Here is an 18,394-nt window from a genome sequence, read left to right as displayed (position 1 = left end):
TTTACTTATCTGTTTTATAAACTTCAGTTTTAACGGTCACATGAAATATTAATTGATCTTAACAATACTTCACATAACTTTCACCATTTCTAGTCAAAAAAAGGAGTATTCCACCAGAATTATTCATCCTCTAATAGACCAAAGCACTATGTATGACTAGACCCTTCACATGGTGCTCAAAAAACATTTACTAAACTGAACTTGTGATTACTACTACAACTTAACATCAGGGATTAAATTTGTATGCAATCAAGTATCATGGTATCTTAGTAACTGAAAAACTTATTGATTAGCTACATAGAGCCAAACAGCTATAATTATAGCCAAAACTCAACATTCATGATAGCAAGCAGTGAGAACACAGGCCCTCCCTCGAATTGTTTTTTTATTTTCTTAATAGCAATGCTGGATGCTTTATCTTCCATTTGTCCATAAATAAAACAAGCAATGAAAAGAACAAAAGAGTGAAGAGCAAAAAGAATTAGGGCAATTAGATAACTCATAAAAGACAGACAGGAAAAAAATCAAGTTAAAGAGTAAGATGTCAAAAGATCCACTCAGATTTATTACCATTATGAAAACATTTCTTCATGGACATATTACTAGCTGAGTATAGTTAAAAGTTAGCTATGCAATAACATTGACAAAAGCTCAAAAAGCCAAACATGACTAGATTTGAGTACAGCCAGAATCATGGGTTTATGCTCCAACGGTCCACATAATAGCTGTGTGAACTCAGTAAATTTGGGCAAAGCACTTCATCTCTATAATGTACAGTTTCTCCATTCCTAAGACCAAGAGTAATAAAATCTATCTTGACCATCTTACAAGGTTTTCATGGGACCCAAAGGAGGTAAAATACGTGGGAGCATTTTGGAAACCATTAAACATCATACAAAAAATTAAAGGTAGTATCTTTATTTTAATGAGATTAACAGTGGCTCACTTTCGGTTTTTTCAAATGCAGGATATATTTTTTAGACTTTTGGTTTATGTTTTGCTCACTCTCTGCAATTCTATGAATACTATCCAATTCAACTTATTACATATATTTGTTTCTTCTGCCCTCTTTAGAGGTTTTCCTACCTCTTATCCATAAAAAGAACCAGAAAATTATCCTCATCTAATACTCTTATTTACCAATAAACAATTTCTAAGGCAGTAATGTAACCAATCCCTCAGCTAATTTTCAAAAATATCAATATATTACGGTTGACTTCTACTCCTGGTTGGTTACATTACTAATTTTTAATGGTCTAAGGGCAAATCACTTAACTCTCAAGGTACTGCAGTTTTTATATCTACTGAAAAGGTAGAATATTAGTGTGACCAACTTACCTGATAAGGGAAAATTCACCTTTATAACTGAAAAGTTAAAGCAGTATTCAATTATGAGAGAAAAGTTTCCCTCCAAACAGTCTACCAATACAATAATGCCCTTTGGAAATGCAAAACTACTAAAATGAAGCCACTAGTATATGCATAGCCCACATATTATTTTTTTTAAGCTATAAAGACAAATTGAGAAATGACTAATTTCCTTATTCAACAGATATTCCAAAAAGGAGCAAATTAGAAACACAAGAATAGAAAAGAAGAAAATATTTTTTAGTAGCATATTTACCGGTGGTTTTTAAAAAAAATCTCAATACAATCACAAAGGAAATCCATCAATCACTAACAAATGCACACCAAATAATTAACACTGTTTCCCAGAAATAGAGGGTTTAACAAACCTTATTTCTTACCTAACGTACACTAAGGCACAGCCTTAAAAATAGCTAAAGTTATTTCCCTCACTAAAAAATCTGCTATTATATCTGCTTACTCACGACATAGAAATAACTTTACTCTGATTCTCAATCAAGCATAGCATCACATCCAGTTTTTTCACAAACCATATTTCACAAATAACTGTTTTGTAAAATAATTTATTTCGCAAAATAATTCTGACCACATGTACTAATTGTATTGTTTTATGGTTCATTACTAAAAGTTTCTATAATTGGTTTTTTTAAAAAATTTAAACATGCTGAAATAGTGGAAAGAGTTTTTTTTCTTCTGTTCTTTGTTGAAAGGTATCTCTAATATACAGAAAGTAGACATAAAAAAATACGACTACACAAACTACAGCAGTTGAGGAGACCTTTATACTTCATACAGTAAGTGGAAACACTGCTCAGTAAGTTGTATGCGACATATTAAAACACTGTAATTCAAATACTCAGCAAATTATGTTAAAATCTAAGAAACAAAATGTGGAGAGAAAGGGGTATAAACTCAAATATTTAAAATACTACCACTTGATTAAAAGCAAGAAATGCCTGATTCTTTGGCTTTAATTTTAAAATCAGTGTACTTGAGTCAAATTCTATTGTGCTAGAACACTATTAAAGAAGTACAATAATACAATGTATTTATTTATAATTTCTTCATATGGTTTTCCAAATATTTTTTCTTCTCTATATTGTATCTTTATACTTGTGAATTTCCAAAGTTTCACTGCTAAAACTGTATCAGTTATCACAATATACAGGCACTGTAATATGCACAATTAATTTTCTTTTAAATTCAGCATGTCAATAAAGGTGTGAAATAAATCATTCTTTATTGATGGGAATTTAAAGTCAAAATAATGAACCAATTTTTAAATGGATTTCCTTTGTGATATGCAGAGTACCTTTGTCAGAAAGTTTCCAAATCTTTAGCAGGTATAAAATGAAGAGAATGATAATTACCATATTGAAATAAGATCGTATTTTGACTCCTCTTGCCAGATCCCACACTATCACATTCCCATCATGACCAGCAGAAAAGAGAACTCTAGGATCGAACGGGTGTGGTTCAAGAACAAATACCTCATCTTCATGACCCTGGAATATTTTTGAAGTGTCAAGGAATCACAGATATTAAAAAAGAAAGAAAAACAAACATAATGAAATACCAATATGGCACTATTTCTAGAAATGGAGTTTTAAGAAATATTAAATTGGCAAAACTATTCAAATTTGTCATATATAAATAATAATGAAACTGAGCTAATATCATTGTCCAGGGCTTGGTGGATGGATCTTTTCATATTTAAAAAAAACAGCAAATATCTACTATATATTTCCAAGCCAAACCTGTTTAACTGCATTATTAAAATTATTCAGTCACTCACAAAGCAGTTACCCCAGCAAGCAAGAGATTTTAGTTAACATAAAAGACTTTATTCCTCAATGAGAATGTTTCATTCTGTAGTCAGCTTCAGTTATATCAAATAAAGATTAGAATTTTTTCTCACCATCAGGACATGAATTAGTTGACCAGTGTAAGAATTCCAAACTTTCAGAGTCATGTTATTAACTGCAGTTATAACTGTATTGTCATGTCGATCCCAAGCTACCATAGTAACCTTCATTTTTGTGATTTTATCTTCTATTCCTTGAAGGTTTTGGCTGAAAGCGAGGAAGTATTTTACACTGACTATTAAAATACTGACACAACAAAAACCAAAACATATAATCTATAATTTGTATTTATATTCACTAACATAATAACTGTCACTTAACAGTAACTGAGAAGTTTGAATCAACATGGAATGAGGGTAAAAATCCCTGCACCAAGTCAGGAAATCCATGATTTCCAGAATTCTAGCACTTCGAAGCCATTAGTAACAGATGATCTTGCATAAATATCACTGCTATAACACTATCTAGATCCAGGAATTCTGTGCCATGCTGCTCACTCTCCACCTTTTACTGTTGCTGTCATCCCCTGCTGACTGTTCTGCTTTCCCATCCATCTGAGATGACTACACACAAATACAAGTGGAGAAAAACATTAAAAGCAAAATAACAGTTACAACACGCAGTATAATTTATCTTGGCTGAAGAAACCATTGGACATAAAATATTGTCCCTCTGTGACAAATGAAACATATATGTTCTGGTTTCTGAAAAAAATATTAAGAGTTAAAACTATTATTACAGTACTTTTATCATCCCCTTAAAAAAATTAATTCAGTAAATGTCCTCAAATATGCCAATGAATCATTTCATAAAAATCTACACTGCTCATCTCCAATTGTACCTCTAGTTATTGCAGAAAAGTAGTAATTTTAACATGACATACAATTTTATAGGCTGAGAGTCACCAACCTGCACTATAATATACTTTAAATAATCAATATCTACAGAATATTTAAAATTTGACCTCTTACCCTGCTGGACGAGTAGCCATATCCAACAAAATGCTCTTCCATTCTCTTCGTTTAAATTGCCAAATACGTGCTGTCCCATCACGGCTCCCACTTACAAACCTATATTAAAAGGAATCAATCCCCCAAAGAGAAATCATACATGCTTTACCAAAATGCACTTTTTCCTGAGATCTCATTTAAAAAGACAGCATTCATCTTTACTTATGCAGCATTCTAGTAACTTCTGAAACTTAATGGGCTTTTTAGAATTTTATATGCAAATGTTCCAATTTTCATGGCTAGGTCACAAAAATAACATTTGCCAAAGTGATTCAAGGTCTATGTACTACCCTAGAAATAAAATCAACATTTTCCAAGGAAAAAACAACGATTTTCTTCTCAATATTAAAGAATCTGACTTATTCTACTCAAGGTATTAGAAGCAGCTTTATTTCCTTTTATAACAAGAACATGGGAATATTTATACATCATCAATAAACAGGTCTGCCTCAAATATTATACTGTGACATATTTTCAATCTATACCAAAAGCTTCTCTACATTTTGAAACATATATGGAATATACAGGGTAATTTAAAAAGCAGTTATTACTAAAGTGTCCAAGGATACTAACATTATTACAAATAAGATAAAGACATGTGCCTATGCACGTGAAGGCTTTATTCACTTTTAAGTATAACTGGTCAAGATCTTTATTTTAGGTAGGTGATCATTTCCTATACAACTTCAAATAAAATCTGATGACTAAAATTGTCTTTATTTCATAATTTTAAAATTAGAATTAAATTAGACAAATATTTTACCTGTTACTAGTGTTGGAAAACTGGATACTGTCAACTTTGTCCTATATATAAACAAATAAAAAAGTGGGTGCTGAATATAAACTCTTAGACTCACATAAATTATACTCATCTAATTCTTTTCACCAATACTTACAGTATGAAACTCCAATTCTGATATTTTCTCTGGCTGACCTGATCCAAAAAAATAAACCCGAATAATATGATCTGTGCTTCCCGTCGCCAGAAACATTCCACCTATGAAGAATAACAGCAATTATTTAGAAGTAAAACATAACTTCAAAATCTCTGAAAATTAGAAAATAAAATGTAAGCAAAGTTACAATATATACTGAATTAATATTTTACTCCAAAACCATTCACATTTATCCTAAATATATAACGCATCTAACTGGAATTTAAGAAAGAAGTTTATGAATATATCTTTGACTAGAATGAATTTTTCAATATTTCCAGAAGCTTTGCTCAAAAAATAATTTCACTAAGTGATTTTATAACCATACCATGTTAAAATTATCTGTCATCTTCACTAGAAAATATTTCTCTTGCAATTCCGCTGAAATTTTTCTCTTGTCTTATTTCCCATGTGTCAAAATCTTACCAAACTTTTAAGGTCAACTGCCTCAGTAACTTTTCTTTACAAAGTTTGCAATCAAAGGAGGCTGGTCTCTTTAGAATTCCCCTAGGACTTTGTTTTGCAGCATATTCATTCTATCTTGCATTACAGTTACTTGTATGTGCACTGTACTGAAGAGTAATACTCTTCCACAGTATTGAAAATAATACTTGTATATAATAAAATATTTAAGTACTTTTGCTAAATGATCTACCCACTAACTTCTTAAAAACATCAAATTGTCTTTGAAAAAGGAGTAAAAATTCAGAGTATTCTGGATGCATGTATGATGCCTATATTTGTGTGATTACTACACGGAACACTGAATCCATGGCAGTGGCACTGGACATCTAGAAATTAGAAAATGAACATGTTTGGGATATTAGTATGGCAAAAACAGACTCACTTCACCAGTTTGCTATCCCTTATCTCAGGTAATACTCCTATCCACAATTACAAAATAAGCAGAAAAAGTAAAACTGAAAATAAAGGTAGGAGGAACAGGTATTAGACACAATTTGGATCTACTCATGTTTCATTTAATTTTCTTGTCAATTTACTACAAATAACCAGGTTTTTTTTAATAACTTGTTTAAAAACACCCTAACATCCATTCAAAATGCTGCTGCATAAACACAAATCTGAATTGGAATCTTAGCACTGCTATACAATCATTTTTTAAAGTGCAAATAAGAACAATATGCAGCGAATGAACTGATAAAGATGTACAAATATGAATCAAATGTATTTTACTTAACTATAGAATACCTTCAAAATCCATGAAAACATAAACCTGATTTAAAATACTGTTCTTACAATGAAACAAGTATTTAAACATTCATTCTTTAACAGGGTCGATTTTGAAACTATTATCTCCTACTAGAACATTATAGTCTTCTTAAAGAAAAACATTAGTCATGTGATTCTATAAACTAAACTCTTACATAACTGAAATACTTCTAAGCTAGTTTATATGATTCTTGGTTACTCACTAGCTCTGGCATATGTATAAGAACATGATTTATAATACAACAGTAAATATTTTCCTAAATACTATGCGCTCCACTAGAAGGTTTCTAAATGAACAACTTTAAGTGGAAAATTAGAATGGGGGAAACTTACCAGCACTAAAAGAAGAACAGATCATTTGAACTCCAGGCCGAGGGCGCTCTGTAAATTTTGCAGGTCTTGGGCTGTAATACAAAAAATAAACAATTAAAAAAATCCTAAAGGAACCAGTAGCACCAGAAATGATCTGTTTCAAAAAATAATCCCAGAAGGGCAAAATTAAGTAAGAAGCAAGACATGGCTCCCTTCCTAAAAACAACTTAGAAATAATTAGGTGTCATAAATCAGCAGATCTTGTAGAAATTCGAGATACAGATTTTGTAGGACCTCCTGATTATACAACAATACCTACATGGAACAATCCCAAAGTCACTGTCATACCAGACATGCAGTTACTAGTTATACTTACTTCTAATCAAATTTAACATGTTCTCAGTTTTTCATACAGAATAGCAACGTACAAACATGTAAGGAATAAAGCTATTTGCAAACATGAATACAGTAGCAAAATAGGTGCTGTCTGTGCCTTATGTATCTCATCAATAACTAAACTTTTTCAGTATTTTACATTTTTAATTAAACTTCTCCCTTCTTTGACCTACTAATGTGATAAAACATGTCCTTTAGGACCCCAAAAAGTAGGAATATTACATTTATCCTAGTGAAAATCTGAAGATAATGTGACTCTTACATCAACTATAATGAATACTCATTCAAAATAGCAGTCTACAGAAAATAAGTTACACTCAACTGTATTTATATAAATTATATAACTGTATTACAGATTATATTTTATATCAGTACTACTGATATTAAATGTTTAATGCTACAGCCAACCAATTAGAGAAAATGAAGATTTTTATCATACTACCAGCTCTAATACATTTAACAATGTGTATGTAATGTTCCAATATACTGATTATATTTGAAGCCCTACTTACTGTTCATTTTGGCATAGTTCTTCTACACTATTTGAGGAAACGCAAAAATAATTAGAGCCTTAAGCCTATATAACTTTCAGAATCTATAACAAATTTAGCAGTTTTAGTTTTGTGATCATTTACTGGAAAAAAGTATATACATGAAACATTTCTGAGCTACAGGTTGGTGCAAAAATAACTGCAATTTTTGCCATGTTTAAAAAAGTTTTTTACCATGAAAATAATGGCAAAAACTGCAATTATTTTTGTACCAATCTAATATATATTCTGAGCAATGAGAATTACCTTTTTTTACTGACACAGAATGCAACAAAATGTTAAGAGTTTAAAAAGTTTGTAAATAGTTTTACATTAGTATTTACAACAAATTCTATTAATATTCACAGGCTCTAACAGCTGAGCAAAACAAATATCATTTAGAGAGACAGATATTAGAACATTCTTAAAACCTAAACGTTTATTCAGAGCAAAACTAATTGTAATTTAAGTAAATTAATCTGAATTATGAAGGCAACTAAATACATTGCTTTCATTACTATCTTAAGGATTGTAGCTCTAGATTTTTGCTAATTTTTGGTACATCTGCTCACATAAGCTCCAAGCAAGCATTTACCTGAAACTCATTACAAAAATATGTAAATAGTCTTAGAGATTACCATTTTTTAAAAGATTTTTATTTTAGAAAGGAAATCAGTATATCGAAGAGATATCTGCACTCCCATGTTTGCTGTAACACTGTTCACAATAGAGAAGATTTGTGTTTTTTTTGTTTTGTTAGGTAGAGTCTCACTCTGTGGCTCAGGCTGGAGTGCAGTGGCGCAATCTCAGCTCATTGCAACCTCTGCCTCCCGGGTTCAAATGATTCTCCTGCCTCAACTTAAAATTTTTTAAGTTAAATTACAGCCAAATGACAACAGCAATGAAATATTTTAAAATATTAAATTAGTGTGACAATGTAAGTAATTATGTGTTTAATTTGTTTACTTGTTTAGGTTTAAAGCAAATCAGTAAGGTTCGTTTAATGGAAAATATGCACATATAGACGCTTTGGAACCTGATGGACCACCATTTGAGTCTTTGTCATTGTTAATGTTACTTATTTTTAGATACTTTTTTTAGACACTTCTCTTTACACACTGGTGAATTATTTTGATTAACCAATAAATTTAATAAAGCACTACAAGTTACTTTGTTTGTTATTGGAGACAGAGTCTCATTCTGTCACCCAGGACGAAGTGCAGTGACACTATCTCAACTCACTACAACCTCTGCCTCCCAGGTTCAAGTGATTCTCATGCCTCAGCCTCCCAAGTAGCTGGGATTACAGGTATGCACCACCATGCCCGGCTAATTCTTATATTTTCAGTAGAGACAGGAGTTTTAACATGTTGGCCAGGCTGGTCTCAAACTCCTGACCTCAGGTCATCTGCCCACCTTGGCCTCCCAAAGTGCTGGGATTACAGGCATGAGCCAACACTCCCAGCCACAAGAGCAAAGATTTGGAAGCAACCACACGGTCCAACAACAGATGAATGGATAAAGAAAATGTGGTACTTATACACAATGGGGTACTATTCAGCCATAAAAAAGAATGAAATTCTGTCATTTGTAACAACACAGATGGAACTGAAGGTTATTATGCTAAGTGAAATAAGACAGGCACAGAAAGACAAACATCACATGTTCTCACTTATTTTTGGGATCTACAAATCAAAACAGTTGAATTCATGAGATAGTACAGGATGGCTATTATAGGCTGGGAAAGGTAGTGGGAGGAAGAGGAGGGAGGTGGGGATGGTTAATGAGTACAAAACTAATAGAATGAATGAATAAGGCCTAGTATTTGATAGCACAGCAGGTGACTGTAATCAACAATAGTTATACATTTTTAAATGACTAAAGGAGTATAATTGGATAGTCTGTAAAACAAAGGATAAATGCTTGAAGGGATGGATACCCTCTTTAACACCATGTGATTATTATGTATTGCATGTCTGTATCAAAAGATCTCATGTACCCCATAAATATATACACCTATGTACCCACAAAAACTAAAATTGAAAAATAAAGATTTAATATTTTTAAAGAGAAAAAACAAGTGGGTACCCATAATTTGTTTTTAGATGCATTATTTGAGGAAACATTTTTTAAAAGGGCCTTGGGCCGAGTTCAGTTTCTAGGTCTATCACTTATCAAGTGTGTGACCTTAGGCCAAGTTATCATTTCTGTACCTCAGTCTCCTCATCTGTAAAACAGGGGTAATTAACAGAACCTATCTCAGAGTTGCTGGGAGAATTAAATAAGTGCGATTCACGTAAAGTGCTTAGTACAGTGTCCAATATGCTCAATAAATATTAGTATTTTTATTAGGTTCAACAAGTTCTAGCCAATCCTTCAATGACTAACTGCCATTTAGTTTGGTACAGTGGTTAAAAGGGGTTTCTCATATTATACCTCTAGTAGTATTTAAATCCTGGCTCCAGTACCACCTGCTAACAATGTAACCTGCTGTGCCCCAGTTTTTTCCCTTATCCGCCCCAGAGATAATAACTGTACCTTTCTCAAAGGGTTATTTATAGGGATTGAGATAACAAATATGAAATGCTTAGTACTAGCTTGGCAGACTAAGTGCCTAATAATCACCAATAAAAATTTGTAATTATCATATTATACGCCTATTTTAGGATTCCTAGTCTCTTTACACCTAAGTCTAAATATACTTGGACAGCTTCCTCCTACCCAGAGACCTCTGGGGCTAGCTTATGGTTCAATTAGCCACTTCGACTACCCATTTAAGAAACAGCATCTTTACTGGAGAGTTGGTAATATACACATACAAGTGAATGTAAAAAGATACTTGAGTTCCCAAAGTTGAACTGATTCATTCAACTAATGCAGATGCTGGGTTTCTAAAGTCATTTCCCCCAGCAGATTATACAAAAGCATTATAGCTAAATACAGTTTTTGCCTTTATTAATTAAATCCTATGTGACATAAACACAGTAGAAATCTATATCCTGTCAAATTTTTGGCAGTTTTCAACTATGTGTAAATACATAAAGAGAATAGGTGTTTCAAGGCTTATATCTAAAGAGCAATGGATTGTTCTTATTTTTATATTTTTAATGAGACAGGATCTTGGCCCTGTCGCCAAGGCTACAGTATAGTGGTGTGATCACAGCTCATTTCAGCCTCCAACTTCTGGGCTCAAGCGAGCCTCTCACCTCAGTCCCCTGAGTAGCTGGGACTGTAAGTGTGGACCATGTCTGGTGTTTGTTGTTGCTGTTGTTTGTTTGTTTGTTTGAATTTTTGTAGAGACAAGATCTTGCTCTATTACTTAGGCTGGTCTCAAAGTTCTGAACTCAAGTGATCCTCCTTCCTTGACCTCCCAAAGTCCTGGAATTACAGGTATGAGCCACTGTGCCCAGCCACATTACTCATTCTTACGCCTGAACTCTGAATTTAAAAATTTTAAGGGACAATTTTAATACCAAATAGGAAAGAATATTACTTATAAATAACCAGAAAAAACTTTAAAGTCCAAAAATTAAAAAAAATTGCTAAGCTGTATACAACAGTTCTGTGGAACACAATGGAAGCTATTAAAATAAATATAAATATCTATGGTAAAATATTAAGAAAAAAACAAAATTATATATATTTTCCTAATTGTATCTATATAAAAACATTCATGGAGAAAAAATACTGTATTAGGGTAGTGGTTTATATGTGATTCTACATAAAGGTTCTGAAAAAAATCACTTATATGGAAAAGCTCACTTCTCAAGCATCCAGAAACATGAAATGTTATTGTACTTAGCAATATAATCCTCAAGAAGCATAAATAAGGTGTGAGCTTAATTCTGTAAAACATTTTCTGTTCCTATCCCAATTTGAACATTGCTAATCACTTTTTCTTCTCTAAAACAGTAAGATAGAAAGAGAGAAAGGTATCCCAATCAGGTCCACAAGGAGGTTAAAAATATATACAAGAAAACAACAATTAACAATTAACTATTGCTATTGTCCATATACATCAGTAAAATATTTCAACTTTTATCTATCGATAAAGACTTTAAATACGAGGGATGCAACTGAAGTGAAGTCAACTTGCTTTGTCCAAAGAACCATGTTTTAAATCACAATCTTTTTTCAAACGAAGTAGTTTTATGATGTTACTCGAGCTACCATGGCCCCCAAGCTGCCATAAAAACCACTCTACAAGAATGTTCATACACATGAAATTAAAGAAGCAGGCATTGCATTACAATCATCTAAACGCTACTGTTTTTAAAATAATAAAGGCATGCATATTTTATTAAATAACTTGGGTTGGCAATTTATACATAGAAGTCAGAGATAATTATTGAGATATACTTTCTAATCTGAATGACTTTCTACCTCGAGTGGCAGAAATGGCCATTTCAACACTGTGAAATCAACTGAATACACTACTTCCTTGTTCAAAGACTACCCATGGAGCAAATACACTATTTCCTCTCCCCACTACATCCACTTAAAAGATATGTTATAGAGGCCAGGCACAGTGGCTCATGAAACCCCATCTCTACTAAAAATACAAAAAACTTAGCCGGGCGTGGTGGCGGGTGCCTGTAGTCCCACCTACTTGGGAGGCTAAGGCAGGAGAATGGTGTGAACCCGGGAGGCGGAGCTTGCAGTGGGCTAAGACACAGAGTGAGACTCCACCTCAAAAATAAACAAATAAACAAACAAATAAACAAAAGATATGGTATAGAAAGTATCAAAGGGCAGAAAAGTGCTCTAGTCCTGGCCTTGCCAATTTTTAAGCATTGTTTTAACTATGGGAAAGTCTTTCAACCTTTTCAGTGCCCTTAATCAAAAGATAATACTATCCAACCAACTTGTTTTGATAAACCAAAGTATTAACATGGGAGACTGCACAAATGCAAAATGCTATTATGGGGAGGGAGGGGAATACATCTATCTACCTTGATGCAGTTTAGTGAAACCTCAATGATTCTGTCTCCCTTTGTTTTCCTAGATCTAAAATAAAATCTCAAGTTTATAGATTCAGTAACATCAATTATTAAAATTATTTTAAAGAACAGCATTAGCAATTCTTAAGATTATGTTCTCAGCATCAAAAGCAGCTATTAAAATATGCAGCACATAGAAAGGAGTGGTAATGAAATAGGTAAATTCTGAAGGAAAGAGCTATGATTAGGATAAAGAGAAAAATAAGTGAACATGAGAAAACTTTATTTGAAACATAGAAAAAGAGGGAGGTATAAAAACAAAACAAGTTAGTAAACAGCCAAAAGAGGATTTCTGTTATTTACTCAAGGAGAAAAAGTAAATGTATTCCCATTGTCGACTACTTCATACTTTCGCAATTCCACTCATTAAATTAAACATATTTATTCTATGAAATAAAATAGAAACTGACTTTATTTTAAGGGTTCCAGCATCCCAGAGCCAAAAACAAATAGTGCCATCTGCCCCAGTAGAAGATAGATATCTCTTTGAGCCACTGCACAATGGTGAGAACTGAAAAGACAATCACAGAAAAAATATCTTTACAAGAGTGACATAGTCCAAATAAAATCTACTTTTTGCCATTCAAATAGCAACTAACAGTAACAGTTAGAAAATGGCAAGAATTTACCAAGGTTATGTTATTTAAAGTACATATATTTATAAAGAAAGCAGTCTTCATTTTAGTTGGCCTTATATACTGGATTATAAAAGTGATTATAAAAGTAACTTCTTAAAATTTAATAACCAAAAGCGACTTCATTAAATTTACTTTACATTATAACAACAACAAAAAAAATGTATAGGGATTAAGACAATTACCTGTAGTGATGTAATAGATGCACTATGGCCCTGAAGAACAGCCAAAGGTGCACAGGTTCGAAGACACCAGACTCGGATCATTTTATCACAACTTCCAGCTGCTATCATGGTATTCTCATAGTTTACAGCCATGTCTGATATTTCAGCAGCATGTCCTCTTAAGGTAGCTAATAACCTCCCATCATCTGTTGCCCATATTTTCACAAGACAGTCATCAGAACCCTTAAAGTAAGAACGGATATTAATAGAATTAACCCTATACATTTTAATTCAAAATCTTAACACTAATAAATCATATCTGTTATATCCACTTCTGAACAAGTATATTTTTAAATACCAAAAAGTGTTAAATATTTGTGTTAGGAATCTTCCTCTACACAAAGCTCTTTATTAAATTAAATCACTGAAAAAGAGCACTTGTGTACTCACCAGCAAATAAGAGAAGTGGAATACTGACGATAATTAATATTTACCTTTGGTTCCCTATCTATCTACTATCAAAGTACCCTCAATGTGGATTTCTGTAAAAGAATTTGAAATTCTGAAGTAAAAAAAAAAAAATTATAGTTGCAAAACAAATGCAAGATACAATGGTGACTAATATTATCTATTTTGTTTTGTAATACAAAACTAAAAGTAAGCTTGTTTGGGGCTTTTTCTCTCAGGAAGCTAGGAGTTTCCTATCACTGATCTTCAGCTGAAAACATGACATCATCTATCAGAAAAAAAATTAACCTTATCTGTATGAAGTCAATAAAAATACATAAATTACTTATTTATTCTGCCATAGTAGTGTAAGTCCAGAAAGAAATTGTAAAGGATATGGAGTTTCCTATGAATACCTATATTGACAAATGAACATTCCGATTTTATATAGCCAAAATAGAGACAGAACACTGAGACTTTATTTTTTATTATAAAAATTTTAAATATATAAGAAAGTAGAAAGAATAGCGTCATTAATCACCATATATCTACTTCCCAGATTCAAAACTTAAATTTTTGCCACATTTTCTAGTCTTTAACACAAGGTTAAAAGAGAAAACACACACTCTTGCAAAATTACTGAATATTTTACAGGATACAGTTTTACTAAGGGTTCATGTTAGAATGCTTAACGACCTTCCAATCTAATTCTTAAAGAAACACCTTCATATCTGACATTAGAAAGAACTCAAAAGGACCTACAGAGGCATATAATTCAGACAACTTTCTGCATCATACTAACAATAAATATAACATATAAATGTTTCCAAACACTGTATCAACAGAATATGTTAAATGCTGTATCTTAAATCAGACTTAAATCAGCCAATGCTACCTAAAACACCCCCCAATTAACTATAAAACCAGTTCTTCTGACTGAGTTATTCATCTACTAAATAAGGAGGCTAAATTGAATTGTCTTTAAAGTTCCCTATACCTCTAAAATTAAGTGATTCATGCATTCATTTATCCCTTTGCCTTGTGATTATGTGACAATCACTAAAGATATAAGAATGAGATATAAAGACACAGTATTCTTGTCCTTGTGAAGCAAGACAGAAGAATGTAAGTGTAATGATGTACTATATATTATATAGGACATATAAACACTTACATGTCCTAAGTGTTTAACCACTGTTAATCAGCAAAGATTCAGACAAGGAAACGGTCTACTTTTCCTGAGAAGATGGAGAGGTACGGTGTGGAAAGGAACCCAGAAGCGGTGATGCTTGAATAGTCTCACGCAAGAAGAGGCAATGTAATGTAGCGGCTTAGGGGACAGCCTCCAGGGTCAAATGTATGACTTTGGACATGTTACATATACTTCTTGTGCCTCAGATTTCTCATCTATGCCTACTACCTCATAGGATTGTCACAAAACTAAATGAGAGTGAAGAGATAAGACAGTGTCTGACACATGGTTACAGCTTTATCTCCTAACACTACCTTTGCTGCTGACAGTATTCATATTCTTATTACTTTAAAAAGAGCATTCCATAATGCGACTATAAACTATGGTCAAAAGCATGAAAATGTGAAACAATGTGAGTAGTTCATAGAATTACAAGCAGCCTGCAAGGTTATTTACAGTGTGAGGTGAAGGCATATGGATGAAAAAGTAAGAAAAATTTGTGAAAGGCCTTTTACGGCTTACTAAGAAAAGTCGTGTGTAATGAGGGTCACTGAAGATATCAAACAAGTGAGTATCCGTCATATTTGTGTTTTCTAAAAATCATCCTGGCATCAGTGTGAATTAGGCTAGAAAGTAGGAGACCAGTTGAAAGTTGTTAAAAGAGCATGGTCAGGAGAGAATGAGTGGTAACACAAATTATTATAGCAAAAAAGAATAATCAAAGACATGATTATAACAGCTGTTCGGGGAATAAAAGGGATAAGGAGCGTATCACTGATTATCTGTTGGAAGTGAAGGAAGAGCTGCAGCAGACTATGACTCCCAGAAAGCTGGTCTATACCACCACCTGGCACATGGGAAACACATTAGGGATTTGCTGAGTAAAAAAATGCTTTAGGGCACTCATTCAAATTAAATTCTCTAAATTTCACAAACTGAATCAATGTGTTCACTACATTTGATATCTTCCCAAAACTGAAGCAATATTTGGTTCTCAACTGCATTCAGTACAGAAAGAATTTTAAGTACACTACAGTAGGTAGACTATATAACAAAAGTAAAATCATGACATCATGTTATCTTCAAATACCGATACAATTCATATCATTCTTACGAATCTTTGAATGTGTTTTACATTCCACTATAAAGGTGCTTCACGTATTTTTCGTGTTAACAAATAAAAACACCAGTCTTTTGACCAAAATGTCAGTTTTAATAAAAGGAACAATGGCAATCTGTGACCTAAAATTAACCTCCAGTGACTTTCATCAATTAAAATGTAACAAGAAGTCCCACTATATTCCTACTGGGTTTATCATTTAGTTATCTTACCAATTTAGTATTGCTTGATTAAATTTGCTCTTTTTAGACAAGTGCTGAAACAAATAAAAATGCATATTCTTCCCTCTGAGTGTGTATTATCTCAATTAACCTTTCTTTTCTTCCATCAAATTGCCAGAGAGAAATTTTTGATCATCCTTTCACAAAAATCTCTCTCCATTATCCTCTTCCATGACCCACAGAAGTTTGCTGCCCCTACCCCTAATTCCACCCCCCAGGACTGCTGGAAGATTTTCAAACAGAATTCTCAGCATTCTTAAGCAATTTCTATCTTATGTATCATCACTTGTGATTATTAATTCACCTTTATGGAAATTTGAAACAAAAGATAATCTGAGCACAAATTCAATAAAGCTCTCTTAAGATGACTATACAAGTACTCAAAAATAATTGACTAAAAGAACTGCAGAGGAAAAATTAAATGTATTGGGAAAAAATGTTTAAAGTACTATAAATGTGTTTTATGTTATTATTTATACACTTCTTTGTTTAGTTTGAGACAGTCTTACTCTGTTACCCTGGCTGGAGTACAGTGGCATGATCATGGCTCACTGTAACCTCCACCTCCCAGGTTCAAGTGGTTCTCAAGCCTCAGCCTTCTGAGTAGCTGGGATTACAGATGTGCACCACTGCACTCAGTTAATTTCTGTATCTTTACTAGAGATGGGGTTTCGCCCTGGTGACCAGGCTGGTCTCGAACTCCTGACCTCAAGTAATCCACCCACCTTGGCCTCCCAAAGGGCTGGGATTACAGGCTATAAATGTGTTTTAAGTAAATGAGGAAGAATGAATTAAAAATTGATAAATAGCATTATTTTTAAAAAGACCAAAACGTCTAACATAATCTGAACAGATACACTCTCTTTTCCATAAGCCTACCTCTAGTTCCACAAATGTCACTAAGATCAACAAGCCAAAAGTAAGATATTATAGTCTTTCAGCCAAAGAAAAATAAAATGTTAAAGCCAAGTTACGGATATTAAAAACAACAGTATGTGAACGGTGAAAAGGGGCCATGACATAAGATACACCTCTTCTAAGGTGTATGAAGGAAAAAGAAGTAGCGAGAGATCATGTAACCTCAGCAAAAACAAAACAAAAAAAATCAGACGATTAAAAGTGAGTGGGAGAGAACAACAGAATGAACTAAAAAAGTGAAGAAAGTTTGGAAATGCAGTGAAATAAAAGCAGTAAGAAAGCTGGAAAAATTCTGCAAGCAACAATTAAAGATCTGCTAAATTGAGACAGTATGATGTTAGAAATACCTCAACTGACATAGTTTTTTTTCAGCAAAGCTCCAATACCCAGGGGAAAACAAAGTAGTCATTTCTTTTCAGTAACATCTCAATGCTGCTGGGGATTTCTGCTCGGGCTGGGAATTGGCAAATTAAGAAAACTTAAAAGTCCAAAGTATAAGTGAAAATAAGTGATTAAGCTGGAAATGTTTTACCTAAGAATGACAATTGAGTTTTAAATGCCTGTTTAAGAGTTTGTATTTAACCTGCTCAGGTAGTCACTAGGCAATTTGTTAGCAGGCAAGACATGGTCACTATAGTATTTTAGCCAGATCCTGCTAGTGTCTATGTGAGTAATAGATCTGAAGCTACAAGAAGAGGTTTAGATTAGAGATAAGAGATCTGGGTGTTATCAGTTTATACCACAGTAGTCAAAACAATGACAGCAGACGAGATTGTCAAGAGAGACCACTTAGTGTACATTTTTATCTGAAAAACTATGAACAGGTTTTAAGAAATCCATGGGGTGGGCACAAAATTTAAAATTCTTTTTTATAATTCATTTTAAAATCAAATTATTAAGCTAGTGTTTAATCACAAAGATAAGAGAGTAGTAAATCACTTGTTTCATTTTTCTTGTTTTTTTTTTTTTTTTTTTTTTTTTTTGAGACGAAGTCTTGCTCTGTCGCCCAGGCTGGAATACTGTAGTGCAATCTCGCCTCACTGCAACCTCT

At 32.9% G+C, this 18,394-nt stretch overlaps 1 protein-coding gene across 1 annotated transcript in view; it reads right to left on the bottom strand.

Moving 5' to 3' along the window:
• The window catches only part of PHIP (pleckstrin homology domain interacting protein), a 114,348-nt gene that overhangs the window by 65,748 nt on the left and 30,206 nt on the right, over positions 1–18,394 (bottom strand). The window contains exons 4-11 of the mRNA XM_011976895.1: positions 13,467–13,688; positions 13,057–13,157; positions 6,742–6,812; positions 5,140–5,240; positions 5,007–5,047; positions 4,205–4,303; positions 3,287–3,440; positions 2,739–2,873 (exon numbers count right to left, since the gene is read on the bottom strand). Of these exons, the coding sequence (XP_011832285.1) occupies positions 2,739–2,873; positions 3,287–3,440; positions 4,205–4,303; positions 5,007–5,047; positions 5,140–5,240; positions 6,742–6,812; positions 13,057–13,157; positions 13,467–13,688 (924 nt within the window). The remainder of the gene's footprint in view (positions 1–2,738; positions 2,874–3,286; positions 3,441–4,204; positions 4,304–5,006; positions 5,048–5,139; positions 5,241–6,741; positions 6,813–13,056; positions 13,158–13,466; positions 13,689–18,394) is intronic.

Source organism: Mandrillus leucophaeus, unplaced genomic scaffold (genome assembly GCF_000951045.1).
Source record: "Mandrillus leucophaeus isolate KB7577 unplaced genomic scaffold, Mleu.le_1.0 Scaffold1702, whole genome shotgun sequence".
Classification (NCBI taxonomy): Eukaryota; Metazoa; Chordata; class Mammalia; order Primates; family Cercopithecidae; genus Mandrillus; species Mandrillus leucophaeus.
Note: the sequence above shows the minus strand (reverse complement) of the source record. Positions and strands in the feature narration are given on the sequence as shown.